This window comes from Coloeus monedula (genome assembly GCF_965178545.1).
Source record: "Coloeus monedula genome assembly, chromosome: 25".
NCBI lineage: Eukaryota > Metazoa > Chordata > Aves > Passeriformes > Corvidae > Coloeus > Coloeus monedula.
Genome location: NC_138805.1, coordinates 3,640,962 through 3,666,324, shown reverse-complemented (window position 1 = coordinate 3,666,324; position 25,363 = coordinate 3,640,962). Strand labels below are relative to the sequence as shown.

The 25,363-nt window shown below is 47.7% G+C and overlaps 1 protein-coding gene across 1 annotated transcript in view; it reads right to left on the bottom strand.

The window, feature by feature from the left end:
- CLMP (CXADR like cell adhesion molecule) overlaps positions 1–25,363 on the bottom strand; it is a gene marked incomplete at its 5' end in the record, with an annotated part of 39,513 nt that overhangs the window by 6,113 nt on the left and 8,037 nt on the right. Inside the window, 3 exon segments of the mRNA XM_082296863.1 lie at positions 301–468; positions 1,253–1,454; positions 2,089–2,246. Of these exon segments, the coding sequence (XP_082152989.1) occupies positions 301–468; positions 1,253–1,454; positions 2,089–2,246 (528 nt within the window).

The following is a 25,363-nucleotide window of genomic DNA, read 5'->3' as shown; positions in this document are numbered from 1 at the left end:
CAGCTGTGGGTAGTGCACAGAGGCTGGGTTAGAAATGTGTGGAAAATGGGAAAAAACACCACTGGGGTTCATCAGATGCACCAAGAAACTTCAGCTGTGGGTAGTGCACAGAGACACAAATTGATCTGTGGCATCAGATCAACTCCAGAACAATGCAGAGGGAGAAAGAAGGGGGAAAGAAGGGGAGAAAGGTGGAGCATCCCCCCAGGTGCAGCCGCAGAAGTGGGAGGAGTGTTGGAGCACCACTGTCACCACCACCCAGTGACCGCAGAGCTCCGAGGGAAGGAGGGCTCCACTTACTGACTCTGGCGTTGGGCGGGAGGTGCTCGGCTCTCTCGTCCTCCTCGCTGATGCGCTGCCAGCGGTAGGAGATGGGGGCAGTGCCCGAGGCGGAGCGGCACTGCAGGGACAGCTCCTTCCCTTCCAGCATCTCCCCCTCCAGCCAGCACTTGGGCTTGGAGGGTTTCTCTAGAAGCAGCAGGAGACAGGTCATGCAAACACAGCAGAGTTTGCTCAGTGGAAGCCCTTCCTTTGGCATTTAAACAGCTCCCAAGGGCTGCCTTCCCTGCAATGAGTTAAGGAATCACACCAGCGATGGTTTTTAGGGGACTTCAGCTGCAACCCCACAGAGGAGCCATGGCAGTGCCATTCCACCACTCTGTGGCACTTTGCCTCGTGGCCACTTGCATCAGTGGAGCTCTAGCACCACATTCCTCTTCCAGGCACAATTTGGAGAACATCTTTCCCTCCCTTTACTTGTCCAGTTCTTCCTTTTCCCCACAGCGCCTGGCAGGCTGCAGGGTTCTTCCACGGGGTCACGGAGTGCGTGAAAAGCTGAGCAATAAACTGAAATCAGGGAAGGGAAATGCCAACCTCAGCTGCTTGTTTGTCACCTCCACTGACTTGGGTCGGGTTGCGGGGCTGGGACATGAACTGCCAGTCCCCAGCAGGAGGTCTGGGCAGGGTGATGGTCAGCTGAGATAGAATATCAGCCTGCTTTGGGTGATGAGATCATAGTGATCATTTGGAAAGAATGGTTGTGCAGCTAATCACACCTACCTCAGACCATCCTTCAGGCTCTTCCTCTGGCCTGTCCTTTGCCAAAAAATGCCAAGGCAGATATAAAGTTGGGCACTGACACTAGATCTGGAGGTGTCTTTGTGTATTTATACCCCGCTGAAACAAATCTCTCCCCAGGAAGTGAGTCTGGGTTTCTTTTTATCCCTTTGGGAGAACAATAAACTCTCCTTACCTACAACCTTGAGGGTGATGCGAGCCCATTCGTACTGCCCAGCGTTTTTCACCTTGCAGATGTACTTCCCTGCATCGCTGGACTGCAGGGAGATGATCTGCAAGGATGCATCTCCAGCAAGGAAGTTGGAGGTGAAGGAAACACGGCCCTTCTGCTCCTCATTCAGGTCATCATAAACACGGCCCCCGGAGTAGGTGATCACCTGAGGAGCAGAGCAAACACTGAGTTGTCATTTTATTTTCACACAGATCAACAAATCCAAGCGTTTCCAGGAGCTGCACACCACGGTTAAGTGACTTGTCAAGGGTCACACAGGAAGCCTGGGGCAGGGTGGGAAAGCAAACCTGGGTTCCTACCCTGAGAATGACGCAAAAAGTGAATTTATGCTGGAGATTTACATTGGGCACTTAAACAAGTGTCAAAATAGGCAGCAGTTTATGCCACAACACATCAAAGCAGGCTGTGGGTTTGGCTGTGCTAATTTTAAGTCACTGCAGACCTAATTTTTATAAGGACTGAACTACTGTGTTTTGTACTGAAACCAAGGATTCGAAAACTGGGCCTGCGAAACCCAAGGTTGTTTTGAAAGCCTGAAGGGCACTTCTGAGCTTTATCTAATGAAGACTGACTACATTAAAAAAAAAAATTCCATTGTAACACATCACACGTGGATATCAAATAACTTCTACACGTTATAAATCTCTCTGAATCAGCTCTGTTTTCTAAACACTGCTCTTGTCATCAGAATAACTTGCAAAGATCATCACAGGAGTGCTGTTAAATCGAGGGCTGGTGGTGTGAAGGCAGAAATAAAGTGATTTTCTCAGCAAACCCACCGCTTTCTGCACCGTCTCGGAGATGTGCAGCAGCCACTCGATGTCCAGGCTGCCCTGCTCCAGCAGCCCCAGGCGGTGGTGGCAGGGCAGGGTCACGTTTTCTTCAGCCACTCTCTTGAATTCGGTCTGAGCCTCGCAGAGCCAAACAGAACAGGAAGCTGGAAGACAAACGCCAGTGCTCAGGGTGCGTCTCTGGTGGGGTTTACTAAGCCAGGTTTTGCTGGATTCTTCCTTGTTTTCTCCACAGCATCCAAGCAAACCCCCCAGCTCGACTCCCTGCACAGATCACAGCTGATTGAAGGAGACAGCTCTACGTTCCCAGGCACTTTCACACTGAGATTGAAGCAGGAGCAGATGGCTTCACACTCCGGAGCTGTCAGTGCTCGAGCGGCACCCACACCCTCTGCACACTCCAAATTTCAGATAACCTCCCCAGCTCTGCCCTCACCTCTTATTACCTGATTTCAAAAGCAGTATTTCCACCCAGAAGACCTTCGATTTATCCCTATATCCCTATATCTGACAAAGGCTTGGAGTCTCTTCCCTAACACCGGAGTCCCTTCCCTAACACCAGATGATATTCGTGTATTTCAGCAATAAGAAACCAGCCTGGGAAGAAGAGGGTTAAACTTAAGGAAGTGGAATAAATAGGGTTGGGAGGTATCTTTGGATAGCAACGTCCGAAAAAAGTATGAGCTGTCAAAGACGGTTTGTCAGGATTTAAAAAAGAAATAAAAAGGAAACTGCAAAGCGGACCCACTAGAGGGAAGCAGAGCCCTTGGAATGCGAGAGAAAATCCCCCAAAACGTGTGTTACCGCCCTAAAACCTGGCCCAGGAGATGATGCAGCGCAGGAGAATGGGATGTTCAGCCAGCACTACGTTAGGCACTGTTTATCTGCATCCAGAACAAAAATCTGCCATCGATCCTTGGCTTTGCCCGTCTCCGACTTGTAAACGTGGACCCACCGTGGAAAGTCCAAATTCAGTTAAAACTGACTCACAAGGTCAGAGGAACGGGAAAGTTGCAGGCGTTGGGGCCAGGGAGCCCCCAGGTCAAAATCAAGAATTTCCCAACCAAATTTCTGTGGGGCACCGATGCCGTTTGCCCTTGGGGTATGAATTTTCACAGGGCACTTGGGTTGTTCTGCAGTTTTGCTATTCGAGACAAAACCCTAAAACCATTTCTTTTTTTTTTTTTTTTTCCCTGTGAAATGAAGTGGGAGGAAATGTTTTGCTTCCTGGGCCAAATATTGTGAAACTGATGAAAACTGGGGACGTTTCCAGCACTGGGAAGTCCCATGTGTGACTGAACACACAATCCTGGGGTGACAGAGCAGCAGCACAAGAAGTTCCAGCTGCCCAGGCTGGATTTGTTCCTATACTTTTTATATTATTACATACTAATGATATACTTTTGTGCTATTTAAACAGCGGATCCTGAACCTGCAAGTGAAAAACAGACGGAAAATTGATGTCCAACATGATGCTTTCTCATCTTTTTCCTCGTTTCTTCGGGACCAACTTTTAGAAAATTCCTTCTGTTCCTGCTTGCATTCCCAGACCTTCCTCTGAGTCACCACGACCATCCCTCAGCCCCCGAGATTCTGGTATTTCATTTATCCTTCTCAAACACTTTAGCAGAAGTTATCACCTACTATGTGCAATAAATACCCAGAATTTTAAGGCAGGTGGAGCCTTGCCAAAGCTTCAGCTCTCCTCCCCTGCCGGAACTGCTGGCAGTGAAAGCTCCTTTTCAGCCACATGAGCTGCTTTCTTTAACGGGAAAAGTAATCCAGTTTATCACTGGATTCGCTGGTCTCAAAGCTCCATCTGCCAAATACAATTAGAATTCCTGCCCAGGACGAATCCAGCTTTTCCCTGGAGCCCACGTTGCTGCGGGCTGCCCTCATTAGCACCGACACTCGCTACATCACTGATCAATAACCTTAATTTAGGCACCACAACAGGGACATTCACACGACATTTGCAACATTTCCCGAGCCTTGTGGAGCTCTGAGGGTTTGTGCAGAACCTCGCAGGTGTTCTGGGGTTTAAAACTTAATCCTGGGCGAGGTTTTTAATGTAAAATGATAAATCTTTTGCCAGATTATGACAGCGTTTTCATTCCTTTCTGTTTTAAACACGCTGGGTTTAGCAGGGCTCACACCTCAGCCTAATTCTTGCTGCTCCCAGGAAATATCTGTGGATTTAAGGAAGAGTCCTGTGCCTATAAACTCATCATGTGAATGGCGAGAAAAATCAGGGAGACATCCAGTGGAATAATGACAGATTCCTATAGCACCCTTTACTTTTTCCAAGAATCAGCAACAATTCGGAGCTGATTCACCACTGAACCAATAACCAGATTCTCACACACCATGCAAACTTTTCCATAACGTTATTAGAAAAAAAAAAAAATCTTATTAGACACCCCCCCCCCCCGATTTGTCTCTTTAATCCTTTTTAATGCTTTAACAATGCCTGAAAACTCCCAAAGGAGTTTAAGTTTTGCAGGTTCTCTAGACAGGACTCTCACTTTATTTCCTTCCAGTCACCTGTACCTGTTTGATCAAAAGGAAGCTCAAAACAGCCTCTTACAATTACCCAACCTAAGGGCCAGGTAGAGAAATTCTCCACAAAAACATCCCAAGAGAGCTCAACATGAGCAAATCTCACATTTTCCATAGTTTGGGTAGCGTCTCGCTGCAGCAAACAGGGATGAAATGGTGATTTATGTTTGGATGTGTGCTGGAATTTATGGCACATGAGAGAAAAAGGAGCTGGAAACAGATGCAGGGGGCTTCAAGGTTTTATTGTCCAAAGAAGAATAAACACTCCCCGAAGCTTTCGGTGTTCCTGTAGGTGAGACCTTGCAAGGACAGGCCAAATAAATGAGATGCTTTTAACCATTTCCCTCCCTCCCCAGCTGAAGTTTCACCTAAAAGGCTGCCAGAGGAACATCTGCTCGTGGCCAGCTCCTTCCAGCAGCACTGGCCAGGGCACAGGGCTGGGTTGCAAAGGGATTTATCCCTGGCATCCCTTTGCTGTTCCAAACCTTCCCCTCACAAAGCTCCGCAGCCCTGGGTGGCCTCAAGGGCTGGATCCTGCAGACAATGGATGAAAAAAGGGATGATTTTCCCAGAAATCCCATCCAGAAGGAATGCCACATTTATGCAGGCTCCACAGTTCTTACCCAAAAAACCCTCTTCCCCTTTCCACATCCTGTGGGCAGCTCTTTGTGCTGCGAAGAATTCGGGAATCGCTGCTTTTGGCTTTACTCAGCTCCCGTCCCATGACTCCAGGAGGAGGTGGGATTGGTTTTCCTGCTTATTCCAACTATTTTATTTTTTTTTTTTAATGCTTTTGGAAGCATTGGCCTGAAGGCTTTGGGTGCAGTGCCAGGCTTGGTGGCACAGCAGAGGGGAGGAGCAGTGACCCTGGGTGACTGTTCCCATTGTTCCGAGGACAATAACTCACCCCACACCCTGCAGACCAGGGACAACCATCCTCTCATCCCTCCCCATGCTTAAATCTCCAGGGAAAACACAGCAACAAAGATTTTAATCAAGCCCCAAGCCATCCAGACAGTGCCCACACGAGCACGGGTTGAGCAGGGGAAGGACTCAAAGGGGTTTTTCGCCCTCTCAGCCCCTTCTGCCTTGCACACATGGCAGAGTTTAAATTAAAAAAAAAAAGAATACGGACAACAGCCTGGATCCCTCATGCAAAGATGTCAGTCTTGAGGAATTCCTCAGAACTCATTTCAGCGTTTTAAGGGCTTCTCATTGTGAGTGTATGTCATAAAAGGGTTTGAATTTCAGCAGAATCAGCCCTTTGAAATGGGTGTAGAGGGAAGGGGCCCTTGCAACACAGCAAGCAGCAAAGCCTGAGTACACCAAGACTCTATTTGGCCTTATAAATTGTGTCCATCCCAAGCAGTGTTTTCATGCCTGAATCCTTACCAGGCTCCCACATTTTCATGTCCATGCTGTGCTGAAGCCCAGAGCATTTCCATACCCGTTACAGCTACATGTCCACAAACACACACATCCCAACATCAAATATACATTACCAGACAAGCAGAATCAAAGGGAAAATAAATGCTTTGCTGACGTTTTTATTTGTAGGCAAATTCACGTCCTAAAAGCTAAAGAGCTTCCAGACTTAAATCTTTCATTAAGTTCAGAAGGTTTGAATTAGGGAGCAATGCTAAAAATAGATGCTACTATTTAAAAAGTAATAAGTTGTGCTGTATCACTTAACTGCTGGAATTAGGAGGAACAGCCTAGAAAAGATTCAGAGAATCAAGATAAAAGAAATGCATAATAATCGTTTGTATGGCCCAAGCCATACCTACACCAAGCTCACTGAAGATGTGAATATCCATACTTCAAAAATTTCAGCTTCTTCAGGAACATCTGTGCAGTTTGTCCTTCAGCAACGCTTTTTATAATTTATTTTGGCTTTTTATCAAAGACAACATTTGCAACAGACTGTTCCAAGGCCCTGATGCCCAGGGAGGAGCAGAAAGGCCACCTGTAATTTTCCTGCAGCTCCAGACGTCAGAAGTGACTCAGGAAACGACCGGACTCTGCTGCTGAGGGAAACGTTCTTCCACACCCCAGCAAGAGCAGGAATTCCAGTGGTATCCACACACACAGTTTGTACCCTGTCCAAACAATTCCCAGCTCACCTGTGATAGGTGCTCTGCTTGCTTTTGTTCGTTAAGATCAAAATGTTTCCTGGGTGGAGGTGGGACAGGAACAGAACGAGCCCTGGTGTCAGGGCACATCACGTCCTCCCTGGAACAGGAACTGTGCCCTGCAGATGAGTTCTCCAGTGCATCGTTCTGTGGGATACTCCTAAAAGTCATCCTCACTTCTCTGACTGGAAATGGGATCCTTCCGAGAAGGAATGTTTGTCCCTGTGGTCCTGAGTCACACACTCTTCCCAAAATCCAGGCTGTTGGAAAAAACACCTCAGCGCATCCAGAAATCCCATGTTATAGCTGCTCTCAGCTGGACCTGAACTGCTGAAATGCTTCGTTTTAGTAAAAATAATCCAAATATGCAATAACTTCCTACTTAAATCAGCTCAGAGAGAATAAACATCCACAGAGCTACACCAGAGCATTCCTTCAGCCGAATAATCCTGCATTTGCCTCGTTATTTGGTGCTAAAATCAAAGTATCTGAAAACAGAATGTGTCTAAATTAGGCATATGCAGGGATAATATGTTTGGGAGCTCAAAACAAAAAGCCCAGGACAGCCTGCCATGTTGCAGCTCTGAACCACTCCCTCATGCCAGGAATTTAAGACATTTCACATCTGTTGGAGTCTCATCTTGCTGGAGTCTTGTAGGAAATGATTTACTAAGTTTCCTTACGAAAAAGCAGGAGCCTGCCCCCCATCCAGTGCTAACGAGAAAAACCTGAGTGTTTTGCAATCAGCAGATTGAGAATTTTAGCTGCTGGAGCAGGAGGCTGACAACGACTTTTATGGCCAAGGAATTACATCTTGAGTCAAACTTGCAGGGCTGCTTGCGTGACTTGGGAGTTAAACCAGTGAAGTGCTGAACACACCGCAGACGAGCTCCACACTCAAGTATTTAAGGCTCAGTGGGCCTTAAAATTAAACTCTTGAGAAACCAAACATCTTCCCCCACTGGTGCTGTTCAGCAGTGATGACAGACACGGGCACACGAAGGCTTTTATGTCCCCTTGGACTCTCTTCCCCAGTTTCTGCTGCGGGTAAAGCGGGACAGGGAAAAGCTGTGTTGGTTTATCCCGGAGTTACGAGGAGAACCCAAAAAGGTTGACACCCCCGCTCATGCTCAGACCACACCAGCCCTAAGAGTTACCCCGACAGCATTTCAGGCCAAAACAAACATCAAACAGTGTCTTCTTACAGACAGCTCTGCTGCATTCCTCACACAAGGGAGGAGAGGCTGGAGGCGGCCGCAGTCTCCTGAGGATAATTAAGGGAGCGCAGGCTGCGCTCTGGGACATCTGCTTTCTGTATTCCTTGGCTGGCACAGACACAGAGGCCAAGGGTTGCCTTCTCCCGAGAGCTCCAGTGCTCCCAGTGACCAAGGCCTGGCCCCAGCACGCTGCCTGCAGCCCGCCTTGGGTTGCAGGAATTCGGTTGTGAAGCGAAAGCATCCCAGCTACGAAAAAGGCCAGATAAGAGGCGGCTCCCCCTCCCCAGAACGAGCTGTGGTGAAAGAGAGGGGTCAGCCCAGCCCCATGCTGATCCACACAGCGCTGCAGAGCCTCTGGAATTGGAGCCACATGTGCTGAGGCCGGGGGAGGCTGTGCAGACAGAAGGCACAGGGGAAGGGTTCTGCATGCGGCCGAGTTTCCAAGTGGTGACGTGAAGCGTTTGGAATTGAGGCTGCAGAGGAGTGAGGAAGGCGCAGGAAGAGCAAAAAACCAACATTTCACAGAGCAAAGCCTCTGGTTTTTAGAGGTTTGCAACAGCTGAGCAGGAATTCCAACAGCAGGCTGGAATTGGGCTGGTGATGCTTTACCTGCAGAAATACCAACAGTGCCCACCAGTCCTTCCTTGGAAATCTTGGCTGAGCCAGGGAAGGGATGTGGGATGGCTTCACCAGCACAGCATCAGTGCACACCCTGTGGGAGTAAATGCACTGTTCCTGGTGTCTAAGTGAGGTGGTTCATCAAATGCCTCCAGCAGCGAGGGTTCAATATTCCTCAGGGAAAATTTAAGGGTTCCTTTGTGGATTAAAGACAAGTGAAAAACTAATCCTTCGGTGCCCAGTGACCACATGCAACTAAAAATCCTACCTACAGTAAAAAGGCCAAATTCTGTCCCTGAAATGCCAGAGTTAACTTTCAGCACCAACCCACATTGGATCCAAAGTCTAAAGAGGCTTGGGAATATTGGAAAAAAAGCATTGAAGCACTCCATTAGCCGAGGACCTTCCCAGGCAGCCAGCAGCTGTGGATGTGCTTTCCTTTCTCTCACTGCACTTTAAAAAATCCAGTGCAAGCAGGAGATTCTGGCTTTACATCCCTGAGGACTCAAGAACAGAAAACAAAGCATCAGCACTGCATCTCCCAATTCAGTGGTTCACGGAGTGCTTGTGCACAGGAATGTGTGAGATCCCTTTGCCTTTGGTCCAGGCAGTTTTATCAGGGAATTAGTCCAGGTGTCTCCTGTTTCTAGCACCAGCTCAGCCAAGCCTTCAGTGATGCAGCTGGGAGTTTGTCAGTGCAGATCTCAGATTCCTGGAGGGAAGAAGCACCGATGGCTGTGTGATATTCCCCTTTTTTCCAGGCATCTCTGTGCTGCTTTGTGTACCTTAAAGCTTTGAAAGCAAGAAAACTAAACATTCCATCCCTAAGCATCAGAAATTCCGCTCCTTCCGCCTGGTTTCAAAAATACCGTGAGGAGGAAGATGGTTTCAGTAATAATTTCTAGGATTTCTTTTGTCTGAGGAATATTCTTAGGTCTCAGTCTCCCAGGGAATCTCTTGTTGCTGTCAGTTCAGGGACACACAAATGAAGGCACACAGAAATGAAGTTCTCTGCCCAAGGCAGACACCGAGCAGAATCCAGAGTACAAACCCAAAGAGACAGCAACAAAACTGTTTTCAAAGCAGTGTTTGTCCATCAGATCTTTCCTCACCCATTCTGAAATCCAAGGAGAAGGTTGCATCAGCTAACTCTGAAAATTGGGGAGGTTGGAAGAGACTTGAGAGATTGATAAGGATTCCCAATAAAAATGTTGTGATGGGGATTCCCTCTCCTTTTTTTTTTTGTCCCTTTGCAGCAAGGCGTCAGATTTTAATCAGCAGGCGGTGAACTGATTGTGCTTTTCTGCTGCTTGGTGTCCTGGAAATTGAGCTTGTTCTAAACTTGCCAAAAAAGGGACCAGAAAACTCAAGGTATTCACAGGGGAACTTCATCCCTCCCTGCAGCTTTCCCTCAGATCCCATTCCTGGCAGGGTTGGGCAGAGTTTTAAGGCGCAGCCTTCACTCCCTGCTCAGCACATCCCCGTTACCTCCACGGGATGTTCATCTGTGGGCTCATAATTGCACGTAACAGGCTATGACATCTCACTTACCCACTACAAGCACCACTAATATGATACAAAATGAATGCCTAATGTATTAACACCCTGTCACTTTTCATCTCCACTCAGCCTCAAACCCTCGGCCACAGCTGCCCTAAGGCACAAAATGAACAGCAGCAGCTCCTCCCCAGCACCCCCAGAAGTCTTGTAAGGGAGACATTAAACTCTGCAACACTTCAGGGCTGGAGCCAAGGTACAATCTGCACAGCACCAGGAGCAGCAGCAGCTTCACTCCGGAGTAGTGATGGTCACACACTGCCAATCCAGATGTTTGCAGCTTCTTATCAGCTCTGTTGTAGGCAGGATCAATTATTTTGTATTAATCCAGAGGTAAGAAAATTAAAGACGCCTCATTCTTTAATGCTCATCTTTCACTGGCTTTAGTATGAACCTGACGTTAAAATAAAGGATCGAGGTTTGAATTCTTATCACTGAGGTTCAAATCCCTGCCTGCACTTTCCCTGGAGTTTGGCACAGCCCTGTGCCAGCTGCAAGCAGACTGGGAACATCTTTCCTCTCACTTTTCCACTCCTAGCAGGGCTTGCAGCATCTGGACGTTGCACTGAGCTCTCAGAGTGGAGGTGGAGCTTTAAATCCAGTTTCTGAATCAGCACTGCCAGTGGGGATTACTGAGGAATGCAAACCCCACTGGAAAGGCTGGAAGAGACACCCAGCTGCGTTTTAGGGAGCTGGAATCACACAGGGAATTCACTGTCGCCCTGCACACTCCATGTGAGCTCACAGTGCACTGAGCGCGGTCTCACCTTGCATTTGGAGAGGCCCTGTGCTCCAAATGATCCCAAATTTCTTCCCAATAACACTTACAAGCCAAGGATTGGACTGAACACTGTACTCCTGAGAACGTGGGTTGACTTTAAAAGTATTGGGAAAGGATTCTCCCTTCCCAAAGGGGAGCACAGCAGCTCTTTTAACTGACAGCACTGCACAGCTGCCACAAGGGATCCTGAAATTCAGGAAAAGGCACACACAGGAAACAAAGAAATGCTATTTGACACAAAGTATGATAGATTCCTGAATATTTATATATATATATATATATGTATGTATGTTTTTGTTTTCAGTGACCCAAGGTGTGCTCCTGCAGTGACAAGAGCCAGAGACAAAAGCCTGAGGGGGATTCTGCTCCCCACAGGGTTCCAGCCTGGGAGCTAAGGGCCAAATCCCAACTTCTGGTGCAATTCCACTTGACAACAGACCACAAACCTAAAAAGGACACGATCATACACAATAAAAAGTGCAGCAACACTGCTGCAGCCTAAGAAACAGCCTAAGAAAATGAAGAAATATTAATTTTTAGTTTGCTTCTGTCAAATTTTTGGGAAGATTTAAAAACATCTGGAAAATCATGTTTATTGTTTTTTTCAAATCATGTTTATTGGTTGGTTTTGGGATTTTTTTTTACTTATAAAGCTGTGCTCTTTCTTTTTCAGTTTTAGTGTAGATGTACGAAAATCCTGATCTTTAAAAGTTCAAAGCACAAGTTAAGTCACCAAGTAAGATGCTTGGAAAAGGCATAAGGACTAAACCAGAAAGCAGCTCCATTTCCCTTCCCTCAGAAAGATGCTCAAATTACGACTTTTCAATTCCAATTTTAGCAGCCTGTCAAAAATGCAGGTGGGAAGACTGAAAATAAAACTTCACTATTCCTTGAGGTAAAATAAAACCTGCAATCTGTTGGGAAGGGGGACAGAGAGGGATGGTATTCCAGAGGCAGAGAGCTCCATCCCTCGCAGCTGAACCGCTCTGAACTCATTCCTGACGGTCACATCCAGCTGCCTCTGGAGCAGGGATGGGGCAGGGAGGGAAGCAGATGCTCGTCCCTGCCCACCACGGGCTCCCCTGCCAGCAGCTGAGATGTTACACAGATTTTTCATGTTTGCAAATACCAAGGGTCCTGCAGAGCCACCAGATCTGTGAAAGCCCAGGGCCGTTGCTGGGGGGAGCCCCGAGCGAGAAGATTTTGAGCATCGCGCCTGCCAAATATTCCGGTGACCTTTGCTGGGAAAGAGCAAAGGAGCTCCCTGGCACAGGGCCCTCCCTGCAGAGAGGGATGCCCCGAGTGAGGCTGGAGAGGCAGAGCCCTTTGGAAGGACAGGAATTGGGGATCAGCCGGCTGAGAGCCAAAAAAAAGCCCCTGACTGAGAGCTACAGCACAGAGTCACAGAGCCAGCTTGGAGTTTCCAGGATGCTGAGCAGGAAGAGGGGCTTGGAAGGGAGGAGGAGGAGGAGGGTGAAAATGGGATTCAGGCAACAGTTGAAGTGTTCTGCTAATTGGATGTGAAAAGGTCAGGCATCTGATCAGGAAACAGGCTGGAAAGGTCAGGGGAAGGTGGAGAAGTGAGGCCGGGAGGAATGGGGGCACCCATGACCAGCTCCACCACCGGGGCTGGGTTTCTGCCCTCCTCTCCAGTCCATCTCCCAAGCCTTGGAACCATCACCTGGCTTTTCCCGTGTCCTGACTCAGACTGAGGTCCCTACCACAGCTTGACCAACTGATTTCCTCAACACCAAGAAGTGTTTTATCAGCAGCCCTGACTTATCACAAAGCTGAGGTCGAATCAATATTGGAAAGCATTGGAGACAACAAAACCAGACTGTACTGCACTGCTCCCATCTTGGGAACAGCTGCTGTGGGTTTTGTTTGATCAAAACATCATCTTTCAGAGCCGCTTTTTGAGGACAAGGAAATACCTGTAGCACCCTCTGTAAACTCCTGGTATCTCAGTTTTACCACAAATGCTTTAGAACCACAGGACAGAGGAGGTCAGAAGGAACCTCCCAAGAGGTCCAAAGTCCTGCTCCAAGCAGACACTCAGTCCCTTAATCATCCTTGTGGGCCTTAGCAGGACTCATCCCAGTATTTATCTCGCAGTGGGGAGCCCCAAACTGGACAATATTTTAGTTCAACTTAAAAGAGAACCTCAAGCCCTGATGCACAAGTTTGGTTCCCTGGACAAGCTGCAGCTTCTCTGATCTCACTTCTGTCCTTTCCAATCTGTGTAAGAAAACCTGCAGTGCCTCAGGGGGGAATGTGTAAAGCTGACAGAGGGAACAAGAAAATTAAAGGAATCAGAGCCAGACTTCTCAGAGGTGCACAGCTGGATGAGAGAAGTCCTAAAGAGGGGAATCCCGGTCAGATTTTAGGAAAAAGATTCGCTATGAGAACAGCAAAGCACTGGAGTAAGGGCCCACAGGTTGTGGAATCAGCATCCTTGGGACTATTCCAAACTGGACTGGCTGAGCTGGTGTGAACTGGCCCTGCTTGGAGCCAGGCACTGCCAGAAATCCCTTTCAATTTGCTCTGTTCTGTGACATGCTCCAAGTCTGGAGTCAGAGACAGATCTATGAGAGTGAAATCCCACTCCTTAAACCTTCAGCTTTCACTGCAACTTCTAAACTGCCCCAAAAGAGCACGGGAAGCTCTTCTCCCACTGCAGAGAAGTCCCTGAAGTGCCACAGTTGGTCACACCCCAGGCAGCCGCTCCATGAAGGAGGAGGGGTCTCCCTGATGAGCTCCAAACCCCAGCTCCCCCAGCCTGGGTGGTCTGTGGGATAGCTGAGCTCAGAATGTGATGAATTCAGCCTCTTTTCCTGCTGAAATTTGATGAATTCAGCCTCTTTTTTGTGCTGACAGTATCTGTGAGCAGGTCCCAGCTGTCCCCACTTCCAGTCCAGTACCAGCTTTTTCCCATCAGGTGGAGAGAAGAATAAACATACTGGTGATCAGATCCATCATCTGATATTGTTTTATGATTGCCTGAGTCTGCAAGTAAAAACATCCATGAAATATTGGGGTTTTCCCAATATTTACTTGGGCAGCACTGAAATTTCAAGGTGCCAGAAAAATGACTGTTAATAAATCACAAACTGGCCACAGAGTAGCACAAAAAGGGGCACGGAACGTGCAAATATTAAGGTTTTACCTTAGCACAGTATTTGATATTACTCAACAAAGCTTTAATTTGGGGGATTGAGGCAAGAACTGGGGAGCTCAACCACCCCAGTTTGCTTCCTTTGGCTCCATTCCCTGTTGTGCTCCTGGAAATGCAAACAACCCCAGGTTTACATCTGCAAACCCCACAAAATCTGCTTTCCTGCAAGGAATTTGTACTATTGCAATTCTGTGTTCCAATGGGTTCATTTTGGCTTCAAAAATTCCCAGTGTTCTGGAGCCAGAATAGCCTCGAGAAGCCACCAAAATATTTGGCTGCTCTGTGCAGCACTCGTGGGGTTTTTTTTGCTGGCTTGAATTCTCTAGAAAAACTCATTTTCTGTAATAGGAGCTGACACAGCTTCTCCCCCCTACTTTAAAAAGGCATTTTCAGGGAGAAAAACGCCCAGATAAAAGCACTGAGCACTCTGGGCTCTGCTGTTCGCCCTCACCCCCTTCACCCAGGGCAGCCCCAGCTGGAAATCTCCAGCACCTCTGCAGAACAGCCCCAGAAAAGCTCATCCCTAACTGGTTTTATTTCACAAATCCAGGAATTGGGGATAATCACTCAGGGAGACGTTGTTGGGGTGTCCTGTGCAGGGCCAGGGGTTGGATTTGATGATCCTGATGGGTCCCTCCCAACTTGGGATTCTAAGCCTCTCTCAGGGATGTGGGTAACAGCAAAGAGAAGTAGAAAATTGCACAGAAAAGGGAAAACTGTGTTCAGTAGTGTGGTTGTTTACTTTTTTAAACCTCCTTATTTTCACTTTTCTTTCTTGCATGAGCAAAGACATCCCACAGTGCCGCCTGTGCACGCTGGACAACGAAAAAGGACAAAAGTCACAACTCCCTCCCTCCTAAAATCTCAGTGTTCTCATCACTGAAGCCCCCAACTCTCCCTGTTTCCAGTTTGCAAAGGAAAAATCAGATTTTGAAAGCACAGTGGATAACTCTGGATGTAACAAGACTGACCAAGGTTGGAAGGGATCAGATTTTGGGATAAATCTACAATCCATGAGGTCCAGGCAAAGGAAACCTCTCACCAAGCTTTAACTCCAGCTAAATGTATGGCACAGTCTTTTTGCTTAAAAAAATGTAAATTTTATGGAGTCTCATGCGAGGTACCCATGGAAAAGAGGCTGCACCCCCCCTGTGCTGACTTCCAGAGACTGGCACCTCACAGTGGGAAGGGAAAAACCCCAAAATCAGCTCATTACTTCTGGTTTCCAGCTAGGCCAGCGAGTGAAGCCAGCCCTGAGCTCAGGCTGTGAGGAGGTACCTGGCTTCTTGCCCAAAATATCCCTTCCTTTTTCGGAGGCCCCTCCAGCTGCACATGGCTAAAAAAGGCAGTTGGAGAATGTTGTCCTGGAAGCACGAAATGCTGCATCTCTGCCTCTCTCTGCCTGCCTGCAGGGAGCAGCTCTAGGTGAGCTCTAGGTGGGCTCTGGCTGAGCTCTTCCCACTTTGGAAGAGCTTTCCACACTGTCCTTGCCCCACAAAGTGTGGAAATAATTCCCATTCCTGGCACTCCCCATAGTCCCAGGTGTCAGGTTCTACCACAGCCCCTGCAGCTCTGAGGAACCCCAGGCCCTGAAGAAAAACTCTCAGTTTCTTTTTCACTCCGTGCTGGTGCCACGGGAGCTGAGCTGGCAGCTGGGAATGTTTCCTCCTGAACCTGGCACCGTTGTTACAGGAATGAAATATTTTCCCATTATTACTAAACATGGCAACAAAAATTGGCCCTGTTTACACTGGAAGAGCCAAAGGGGTTTTTGTTGGAGTTTGGGGTTTTTTGTAAGGTCTTTTCTGCCTGGAATTGTCGCAGCACCAGGAACAAAGGCTCCACACCAGCTCTTCTCCAACATTCCAGTGATGGATGGAGCAAAATGATCCCGTTTATCTTCACCTCCTGGTGCTGGTGAAGAACCCAATGTGACCCTTTCTGTGCCAGTGCTGAATATCTGACACCGATTTACTGGCTGGGGAATGAAACAGCTCTTCCACCCCGCACTCCCACGTGGAGAATTCCAAGGAAACCCCTTCTCCTTCCCATCCCAGCCACCCCTCCCGCCAGGACGTCTCCATTTCGGGACCAGTGGTGGGGACAGCAGTTACATAAGTGCTGCAGGAACTGAGGGGGAGAATGAATGTCAAAGCTCGCTGGAACATGAACCCGGGAGCCTTGTGGATTCAGTCTCTAGCATCCATCAAACATGATTAATTTTAATGTCACAACATTTTAATGTCAATTACTTTTAATGTCACAGCTTCCTATTTACTACCACTGCCGCATTTCTGAGCTGATAAAGAGATTCCCCCAAAGAACTTTTAGGATCAAATAAATAAACAATCCAGGATAAATGCTACAAACAAGCAGCAGCCTCCCTGCTTTTGGAAGGATGTGGGGAATCTGTTCCAAAGGCATTGAGAAATAGAGCATCTGAGGCTTTCACATTTAAGGCCAAATTACTACTTAGTAAAAATTCTCTTCTACTCTTTTTTTCTGGCCGTACAATTTGGCAAATTCCAGATGCCAGCTGGAGATGTGGCTTGATATTATTTGCATTAGCCAAGGATGTGTTTTATTTAGGTGCTGCATAAAGAACAACAGTGCTGTGATCCTGGGCATCTTAAAATCTGTGTGCAAAAAGAGACACCAGGCAAGCTGAAACGGATGAAGAAACTCATAAAAGAAGATTTGAGACTTCAAAACTTTAGGTTTTCAAGTGGCTGAGAGAAAAAACAAACAGCTGAAGGTTTTTTTGCAGTGCAACTCCTCCCAATTTAAAACCCATTTAAATGCCACCCATTTAGCAGTCTGGACTTGCACTCAAATTCCTCTGGCTTTACATTTTTTCTGAACTTCTGTTTGCTAAATGTTATTTTAAATAGCTGGTGAGGTTGACAAAGCCTCCAACTCCCCGGGGTTTCTCACGAGAACAAAAGCAGCCTTGTGGATATCTTTAGAACAAATTATAACATTGAGGAGAAGTCAGGCCTCTAATATGAAACTGAGATGGGTCACAAAAGATACTTGAACAGACAAACTGAAGTCAAACAGGAAAGCCAGTCAGACACCTGCGTGGTCTTTTTTAGAGCCCAAGCACTGGTCCAGTCATTGAAATAAATTCCTGTACCTATATTTGCACCTAGTGGTGATTCACGAAGCAGGTTTATCTCAGAATAGAGATTTTAAGCCCATCAAAATTCAATGGGACCCTTTAAGTGAATAGTGCCACCAATTTAAGTCTCAAGCAATATTCAAACTGCAAAAATGAAACGCACCATCTAGCAATAGATCTTCCAAAGCAGAATGGGTGAGTTTGGATGGAGTTTCAGCCGTTTTCAGTGCAGCAGAGAGCACAGAACATCACCACGGTGTTTGCAGCTCGAGGGCCTGCAGTTCCAGCAGCATCTTTTCCTGAGAAACAGCCCTGCTTGAAATTTAGTTTCTATCCTGCATTTGCCAGATTTCCAGCTACCGGACCTTAAAGCCCCTCATGTTTCCATTTTTGAGAGTTCTCAGAGGGCTCTGCAAAGGCAGCAGGGGCTCTCCTGATCCCAGGAGGTTGAGCATGAACCAGCCTCAGTTGTCAGGTGCTGTTAAGATCCAGGGCTCATTAAGAATCGAGGCTGGAATTTCCATGACTCAATGAGCTTAGATTCCCTGGAAAGAGGGAGGATTATCACAGCACTCTGCCTCTCCATCTGGGCTGAGTGTAGCACACTTGTGTTCACCTGGACACGGATCTGGGAATATTTACCCTTAAAGGTGACCGGGTAAAGCAAGAGGTGCCAGACAGCACAATCTGACAGAATTCTGTGTGTCTGACAGCAAACACAGCCTGGAGTCATCTCCAGCCTCCCAGAGTTCACATTCCTTGAGCTAAACCCAGCTCAGCTGCTTCGAGCAGCCTGGGGTTTGCTGCAGGGCTCTCTACGCTGACCCAGACTAAGCAAAGGCTCTCCAGGCACCAGCTCCTAAACAAAGCCCCACATTCCAATTATTTACACATTTCTTCTGTCCTGAACCAGCCAGAGAGCGAGCCTGGAAGGCTGCAGGGAGATGTGGGAGGGCAGCTCTTCACCCCAGGCTACACAAAACTCTCCCAAAGCCGAGGTTCAGCCCCCTCAACAGGTTCCTCAGCCTATTTTTGGTTCAACTCTTCCATCACTCTGAGAAAGCCTCTTTTCTCTATTACATCCAACTCATCAGATCCACTCAAATTCAGCAGTTCAGATCTATAAACTCAGCCAGTGTCTGCACTTTTTATTTACACTCAGATGTTGGCCATGAAACGTGAAAAGTCTCAGTCAGCTCAAGTTTCCTTCCTAGTTTGGTTCCCTTTTTCCCATGGCCAGCTGGGTCCATCCCATCGAGGCTGTGTAGGGGCTAAACAGCATCCCAGGTTTTATTCTGAGCACGCAGTCCTTAAAATCCTTTAGAAGACAGACTTGGAGTTACAGTAATAAAACTGTACCAGCAAGACCTGACACATTTTCCTTTCCCACAGCCCAAGAACAGCAGAAGCAAAACTTGACTTTGCAGTTTTTTAAACAGATTCCCACCTTTCCTTTCTGGAGATTTCTAATCCTACAGAGCAGGGGTCATTCCCAAAAACTGGCCTCATTCATGGCATTGGGCAGAAGATGTGATGCTAAGCACTGGCAAAGGCAGAACTGGACCCATTTTCCTCAGGAATTAAGGAAATTATATCAAGAAATGGAACATCCAACTGCTGCAAAACAGATTCAAAGTGCTTAACTCCTGGTCAGAAAGACATTTCTGTCTGTTGAGCCTATTGGGGAAGCCCAATGGCAAGTGAAATTAGATTTATTTCTTCCAGAGTATCAATACATGCTTTCCCCCAACTGCCTAATAATCAGCAATGGGTTCTCTATAAAACCATGTGATTCCCCATCTTGTGGGTTTTCTTCCACCTCCACCCGATCCTGGATGATTTCAGAGTGAAACAATCATTGAGTCAACTATGGTTCCTGGCTCCTTATTCCCATGTTTTGTCTCAGGCAGGAGCCTGACTCGCTGCCTGAATCCAGGCAAGAGAAGTGAAATTCTCATCAGGCTGCTCAGAGAGTTCTCTGATGCAACTGTGAGAGCTCACAGAGCTGAATCAGGGGCAGGAATAACTCAGACAAACCCAGGGGCCACAGGAGGAGGAATTCTGGCTAAACGAGTGCATTGGCTCTTGCTGATGGGGAAAAACTGGCTAAGGAAAAGTCAGGGGTTTTATTTTTTACCCTATTGCTGCGTTATTTCCCTCAAACCAGCGCCTGTTAATAACTGGAAATAAGCTAACAGCCTATGTGAGTATCTTAAATAGTTGGGAACAAGAGAACAGGCTGAGGAATTCTTTTAATAGCTGGAAACCAGCAGATATCCCAGCCCTGGCTGTACCTGCTCTTCTGTAACACATCCTCATTACATCCTGGCACCCAGTGCAGGACTCAGCTTTAATGTGTGACTCTTAATTAACATCCCCGTTTTCTCCTCTTGCCGCATCTGGAGTGACAGGAGTGCACATCCCTCCTTTCCCTGCTTCCAGCCTGCATTTACCCTCCCAAACCTCCTGTGCTCCTCCAGCCCAGCCAGCTCAGCAGAAAGAAGCAACAGCTTCGTAACGCTGGAAATTGTTTGGTTTTTTTTGCTTAGTCGAGAAGGGGGGAAAAAAAGAATAAAAATAAAAAGAATCAAATAGTTCCACCCTGCAGATTAGAGCAGCCCAGACTGCCCCAGCCTCCATCTGGCCCTCATTAATATCCAGAAACATCCCCAAAGTGTCTGCCAGGCAATATTCGACATTCATACAGAGCAAGCCGAAGAAGATGTGCCCGATGCAGGGTGCTGACTGATCCTGGAGGATTTTTTGGGGTGGTTGTAGGTACCAGCATGGCTGGAGCAGGCAGGACGGGGTATCCTGAGCAGGATTTGGGTTGTGGTGAGGCCAATTCCCCTGCTCAGAGCTGCCCCCGGCATCCTGCAGGATCCAGGCTGCTCTGGGGGTGGTGCAAGGGGGAGTCGTGGCCATGGGTTGGCTCAGGAATGTTTTATTCAGGTTGTTTATCCCCAAAAGAGCGTTTTCTTCTTAGATTAAATTATCTGGACTCTGTTTATTCTAAACACAGGAGACAGGACTCAAGCATTTCCTCTTTTAGGAAGTATGGTTGAGTGTATTTCCTACAAAATTTATAAAGAATTCAGGCAAGGGCTTGTGTGGCTCCTTGAGATTTCAAACCCTTCTTCCCTAAATGCTGAAAGAGCTGGCTCTGTCAGGGCACAGCTCCATCCCAGTGACACAGAATGCAAATGCAAGCAGACAGCAGCTATAAGCTCTTTGGAAAGGGCAGCCTGATAAAAACCATAATCAAATTATTTACCGATACTCCCCATTTTGTCTGAAGACCATAAACTCCATTACATAATGAGATATTTCTTTTTTTTTTTTTTTACAGCTGGGGTAGCCAAGGCTCCAAAAGGACTTGTTAAAAGCCCCTCCTGGGACTGGAGGTGAGATGAGATGAGTTAATCAACAACAGAATTGAATTTTAGCAGTGAAAATTTTCATTCCAGTAGACTACAGAGTCACCACTGGAACTGGAAGCAAACCCACGGATTCCTGTCTTCCCACCTCGGCTCCTTACAAAGAACTTTGACTTTTTTGCTCTAAGGCATCATGTTTTAAATGCCATTTGCCATGCTTTAGTCACTGTGCCTCCTGCAGGACGTGGCTACCTCCGCCTGAAGCACGAGGGAAGTGTCCTGCTCCGTTTTCCAGGACACCTGAACACCGGATCCTGATCAGAGCCCCCTCAGGACAACCTGCCTGAACACCAGAGCTCAGCCCAGGCCTGATGCTCCAGGATCTTTACTCTCTCCCAGCTGCCCAGCACGTTTTCCCTGGCGTCTCTCCGGAATGTTCATCTATTATGCACAACTCCTGGATCCGAGAGGGACAGGAGGAGATGAGCAGCGCTCATCTTTAAACTGCTGTTTAAAGTGGCTGCAGGAATAACCTCTGTCTGCTCCGTCCAGCCCTGCCTGTGTGGCTCCAGCAGCGAGGGAGGGTGTTCAGGCACCCTCATCAGCATTACCTGCTTAATTACTGCTGGTAGAATGTGTGGCTGGCACCAGGAGCTGCCCCTCCTGCTGCTCCACCAGCTCCCTCCACCAGGGGAATTCTTCCTGGTTTATTTTTAATTCTGCCTCATAATCAGGCCCTAATTTTATGCATATTGGCTCAGGATATTTTCCCCTTTCTTCTACATTGTCAGTCTGCTTGTCACATCCTTGCTGAAGGGGATTCCTCACTTGAAGTCCTTCTCTTGGTAGGGTAGCACGGCCTCTTCTGCTTGAGGATTATAGGCTCTGACAGTGCTGACACAGAAAAATAAAGCCCCAGAATGATTTAAAACCACGAGCAGGGCTGTTTCCTCCAGATCAGGAACACGGAGCTACTGCTGCCCTTTCCTCCCAGAACCCAGACCCAGCCTAAACCCAGCTCCTGCTCCTCACCCAGAGCAATCCCAGACCCTCTGACAGCCTCCTCCCATCCTCCACTCCTCGCTTGCTGATAAGATTAGCGAGTTTTAGTAACAAGGAGACCACACACTGTGTCCCCAGCATGAACTAAAGCTTTCGGTGTCACAGCAGAAGTTATAACAAAGCTGGGACATTAAATCATCAAGGGAAGAAGAGAACTGGATATACTCAAAGGCAAGAACATCACAAACCTCCTAAATCCAGGGCAATTAACCCTCACTGCCAGGCAGACCCTACTTCCAGGTAGAAGACATCTTTTCTAGGAGAGAGCACTGGGTGAGCCCAGTTCCAGTCTCCACACAGATATTTTAGGAAAACAGGATTTATTTGCTTTTTAGTCTTGGGGTTTTTTTTTTCCTCCATTCTGCTTTTACAAGATGATCATAAAAAAATGAAGCAGCATTTAGATCAGCAGCGAGGGGGGAAGAGTAGTGCTAATTCCTGCCTGAATCAGCTCCCTCCTTGCAGGAACTGGAAATTAATTTGCCTTCTACCTTTGCTGAAGCTGTTCCTGAGCTCAACTTGCTAAACCAGGTGCTTTCAGTGTAGAGAAATGCCAGGGACACTGCGAGAATCAGAGAATCCCAGACCCCACCAAAGGCTTAAAAAGCCCCAAAACCCCCAAGAGAAGACGCACACATGGAGTTAAAAGAGCTCCAGCGCACTCCAAGCCTGTCTCGTCAGCACCAAGGCTGCCAGGAGCTATTGGAGCTGCTGTTTTTTCTGGGCAGGCTGGGTTTTCCACGCTGCAGAAAAGGAAATATTGAGAGGACAAGCCCGAGGCCAGGAACTCGAAGGAAAAGCTCCAGCCAGCAGCGAGGGATGCTGCACACATGGGTTTGCATCACAGCGTGGGGAGAGGCTCCGAGCCTGCTCTGGGAGGAGGGAAGGCGGGCAGGAGTGGCACTGGAAGGGGAGAGGTTCTTGCATATGCCATGTGCCATTGCAAAGTGATAAAAAGGATTTGCATTCAGAGCCTTCTCCTCGGGGAAGGCGAATTTTGTTGGTCAAAATAAAGGGCAGCACGGCCTCCATTTAGGGATGCTAAAAAAGGGTGTGAACGCAGAGTAGCAAATCTACTCATAGCAAATAATTAAGTTTTTAATTCACTTAACATTCACTCAGAGGGGGTAGAACGTGCCCTACACCATCCTTAAAACCCTTTATCAGAGCATTGGTGCCTGTGAACAAAGAACATTCCCCAGCAGCGCTCAGAAAACCACTAACAGGGCAGGAAAATGTCAATATTGCCTAAGTGGCTAGTTAAAATCATTCTACATGCATGAATAATCACCTTTTGTTATCAGCTTTGTTTTATCCCCCTGCATGTTCTTTGCTTATGGCTGTCAGGAGGAAGGGAAGCAAGTAAAGAACTCATTTAAGCTGGATACCTTCAGTTCCCAGCTTTTCTGCAGGAATTCGTGCTCTGGAATGACACAGAGATGCTGACCAGGTGCCTGGCTTGTTTGGGCAGCAAGCAGGGACAAAACCAGGTTTAAGACCGCTTAAAACTTAGGATTTCCATGCAAACCTTCGAGGCTGCAGTGCTGGAAGGAACAGTGCAAACAGGCGAAGAAACAATTCCTGCCTCAGAGCACTTAAAACACAGTAAAATATCACCCTAAATACTTCTGGCTGGTGCAACAAGGCCAAATTTCCTCCATTCACGCCCTGCTTTCGCCTTCTCTCGTGGAGGATGTGGCGAGGGGACGATGCCTGCTGACAACCCCGCAGCCTCCACCGCATTCGGAGCCTTTTCCTAATGGGAACGCATTCCTTGCTGCCCCACAATGGAAGCAGCACGCCCAGGGCACTGCTCAATAGGGGAAAGATGCGAGCGCGAGTCATTAGAGGAAGGAGCCCTGTGTCATTCAGGATGGTTATCTGCAGAGCAGAGGAGCCCACGAGTTTCGAGCCTCCCTCGTACCACGTCATACCGGGCCTGAATTAACTGACAGCTGCAGAATTGTGGTTTTTGTCGACTCCAGGGGTAGCCTCGGGCTAAAGTGGAAGGAGCTGACAAAGCCAGAAAAGCCGGGATGCATTTGGCACAGCGAGTGGCGCCTATGGGAAGCCTCTTCCCCCATTAAACCAGTGGCTGGCTGGACTTCCCAGCTCCATTCTGCAGCGATTTCAGGGCACTTTGCAGCTCAGGAGGGAAAGGCTGGCTCGTTCTGAGTGCTCTTAGTCTGCAGAACATGCACAATGCAGATTTCCAGTGCATCCCCAAAGCTTGGGATGATTAAAGGACACCTCATTCGGTGTGACCCATCTCGGGCGTCCCCACACTCACAAATTCCAGAGTACTAATCCTTTATAACACTCGAAATGGAGACACTCAAAACTAGCAGGCACTTAAAAATCAAGCCTGAATCAGTAAATCATGAATCACTGGCAAAATCCAGGCTGGAACCTCGACATCCTGAATGTTTCTTTGACCAGAAGACACTCACCATTGCTTCAAATTCCCCTTTGAATAGAAGAAAAAAAAAAAATCATAGCATTTGCCAACACAAAAGCTCTGCTTTGTCTGGCTAAAATTCCCTTTGTCTCCAAGCAAGAGCTTGGAACAATGGAAACGAGGAGAGGTTTTGCCCAGAGCACAGACCACAGACAAAGCTGCACTGTGGGAACATCTCCATCACGTTGGATGGATTCAAACAGTTCCTTCTGTGAGATGCTGAGGCTCCTGGGGGAGCAGCACCAAGCCATCCCAAAGTGCCACCTCAGTGACACTCAGCACTGGATGTCTGCAATGAACCGACCTCATCCAGGCATCCAAACAGAAAATGCCACAAAAGCATCAGAACTGATGACCAGGAATCCTTTGAAGGTCTCCACACAAGCGTAATGTCAAATTGCTCAGGTGGAACTGAGCTGCTGAACTTCACTGACAAAAGATTTGTGGTCTGCTCCGTGCTCAAGTGACAAATACCCCGTGTTTGAATGTCACAGAAGCAGCAATTCTACAAAGACATGCTGGTTTTGCCTTGCAGGAAGGGATGGAGCTGGCACAGGTGGCTCCCAGAGACATCCAGCACCTGCAAACCTGAATAAACACAAGAAAGGGAACACTCCCAGCACTCAAACAGCAACAGGGGGTGAAGGCAGTGAGAAGCAATCACCAGAACACCACTCAGCCAGATCACTGATAAACAGAATTCCTACTTTGAAAGTAAAGGGTTCTCAGTCACCACATGAAGCTGAATTTCATTTGCTGCTGCTTTGGAAATGTTCAGGCTCAGCGTCCCAAATTAACTCGGGTTCTTCAACGGCCGGCTCTAAACACCACACCAGGCCTGCTGCTCATCCATTTGCACAACGTGCAAATAGTAAATAATTGTGAATACAATATAAAAATCCCCTTTTTGCAGAGCCCAGCTCTTGCTGGGGCCTTGCACCACTGTGAAGCAAATGAAGCAAAGAGCTGCCAACAACCCCCGCACTCAGCAGAGCCTCACGGCCCAGTGCAGCATCACTGCGGGAGTGAGAGGCTTCACTGCGTGTGATTGAAAGCTCTGACACCATTTTAAGACTGTTTTTATGCTCGAGGAGTTCCAAGTGATGCTACCAGAGACTTCTGGAAATCAGGCAGTGCTCCTGCTTCATTTTTTGAAGGGCACAGTGGCCTGGGCTCATCTGGACCAAACACACTGCACCAAATCCT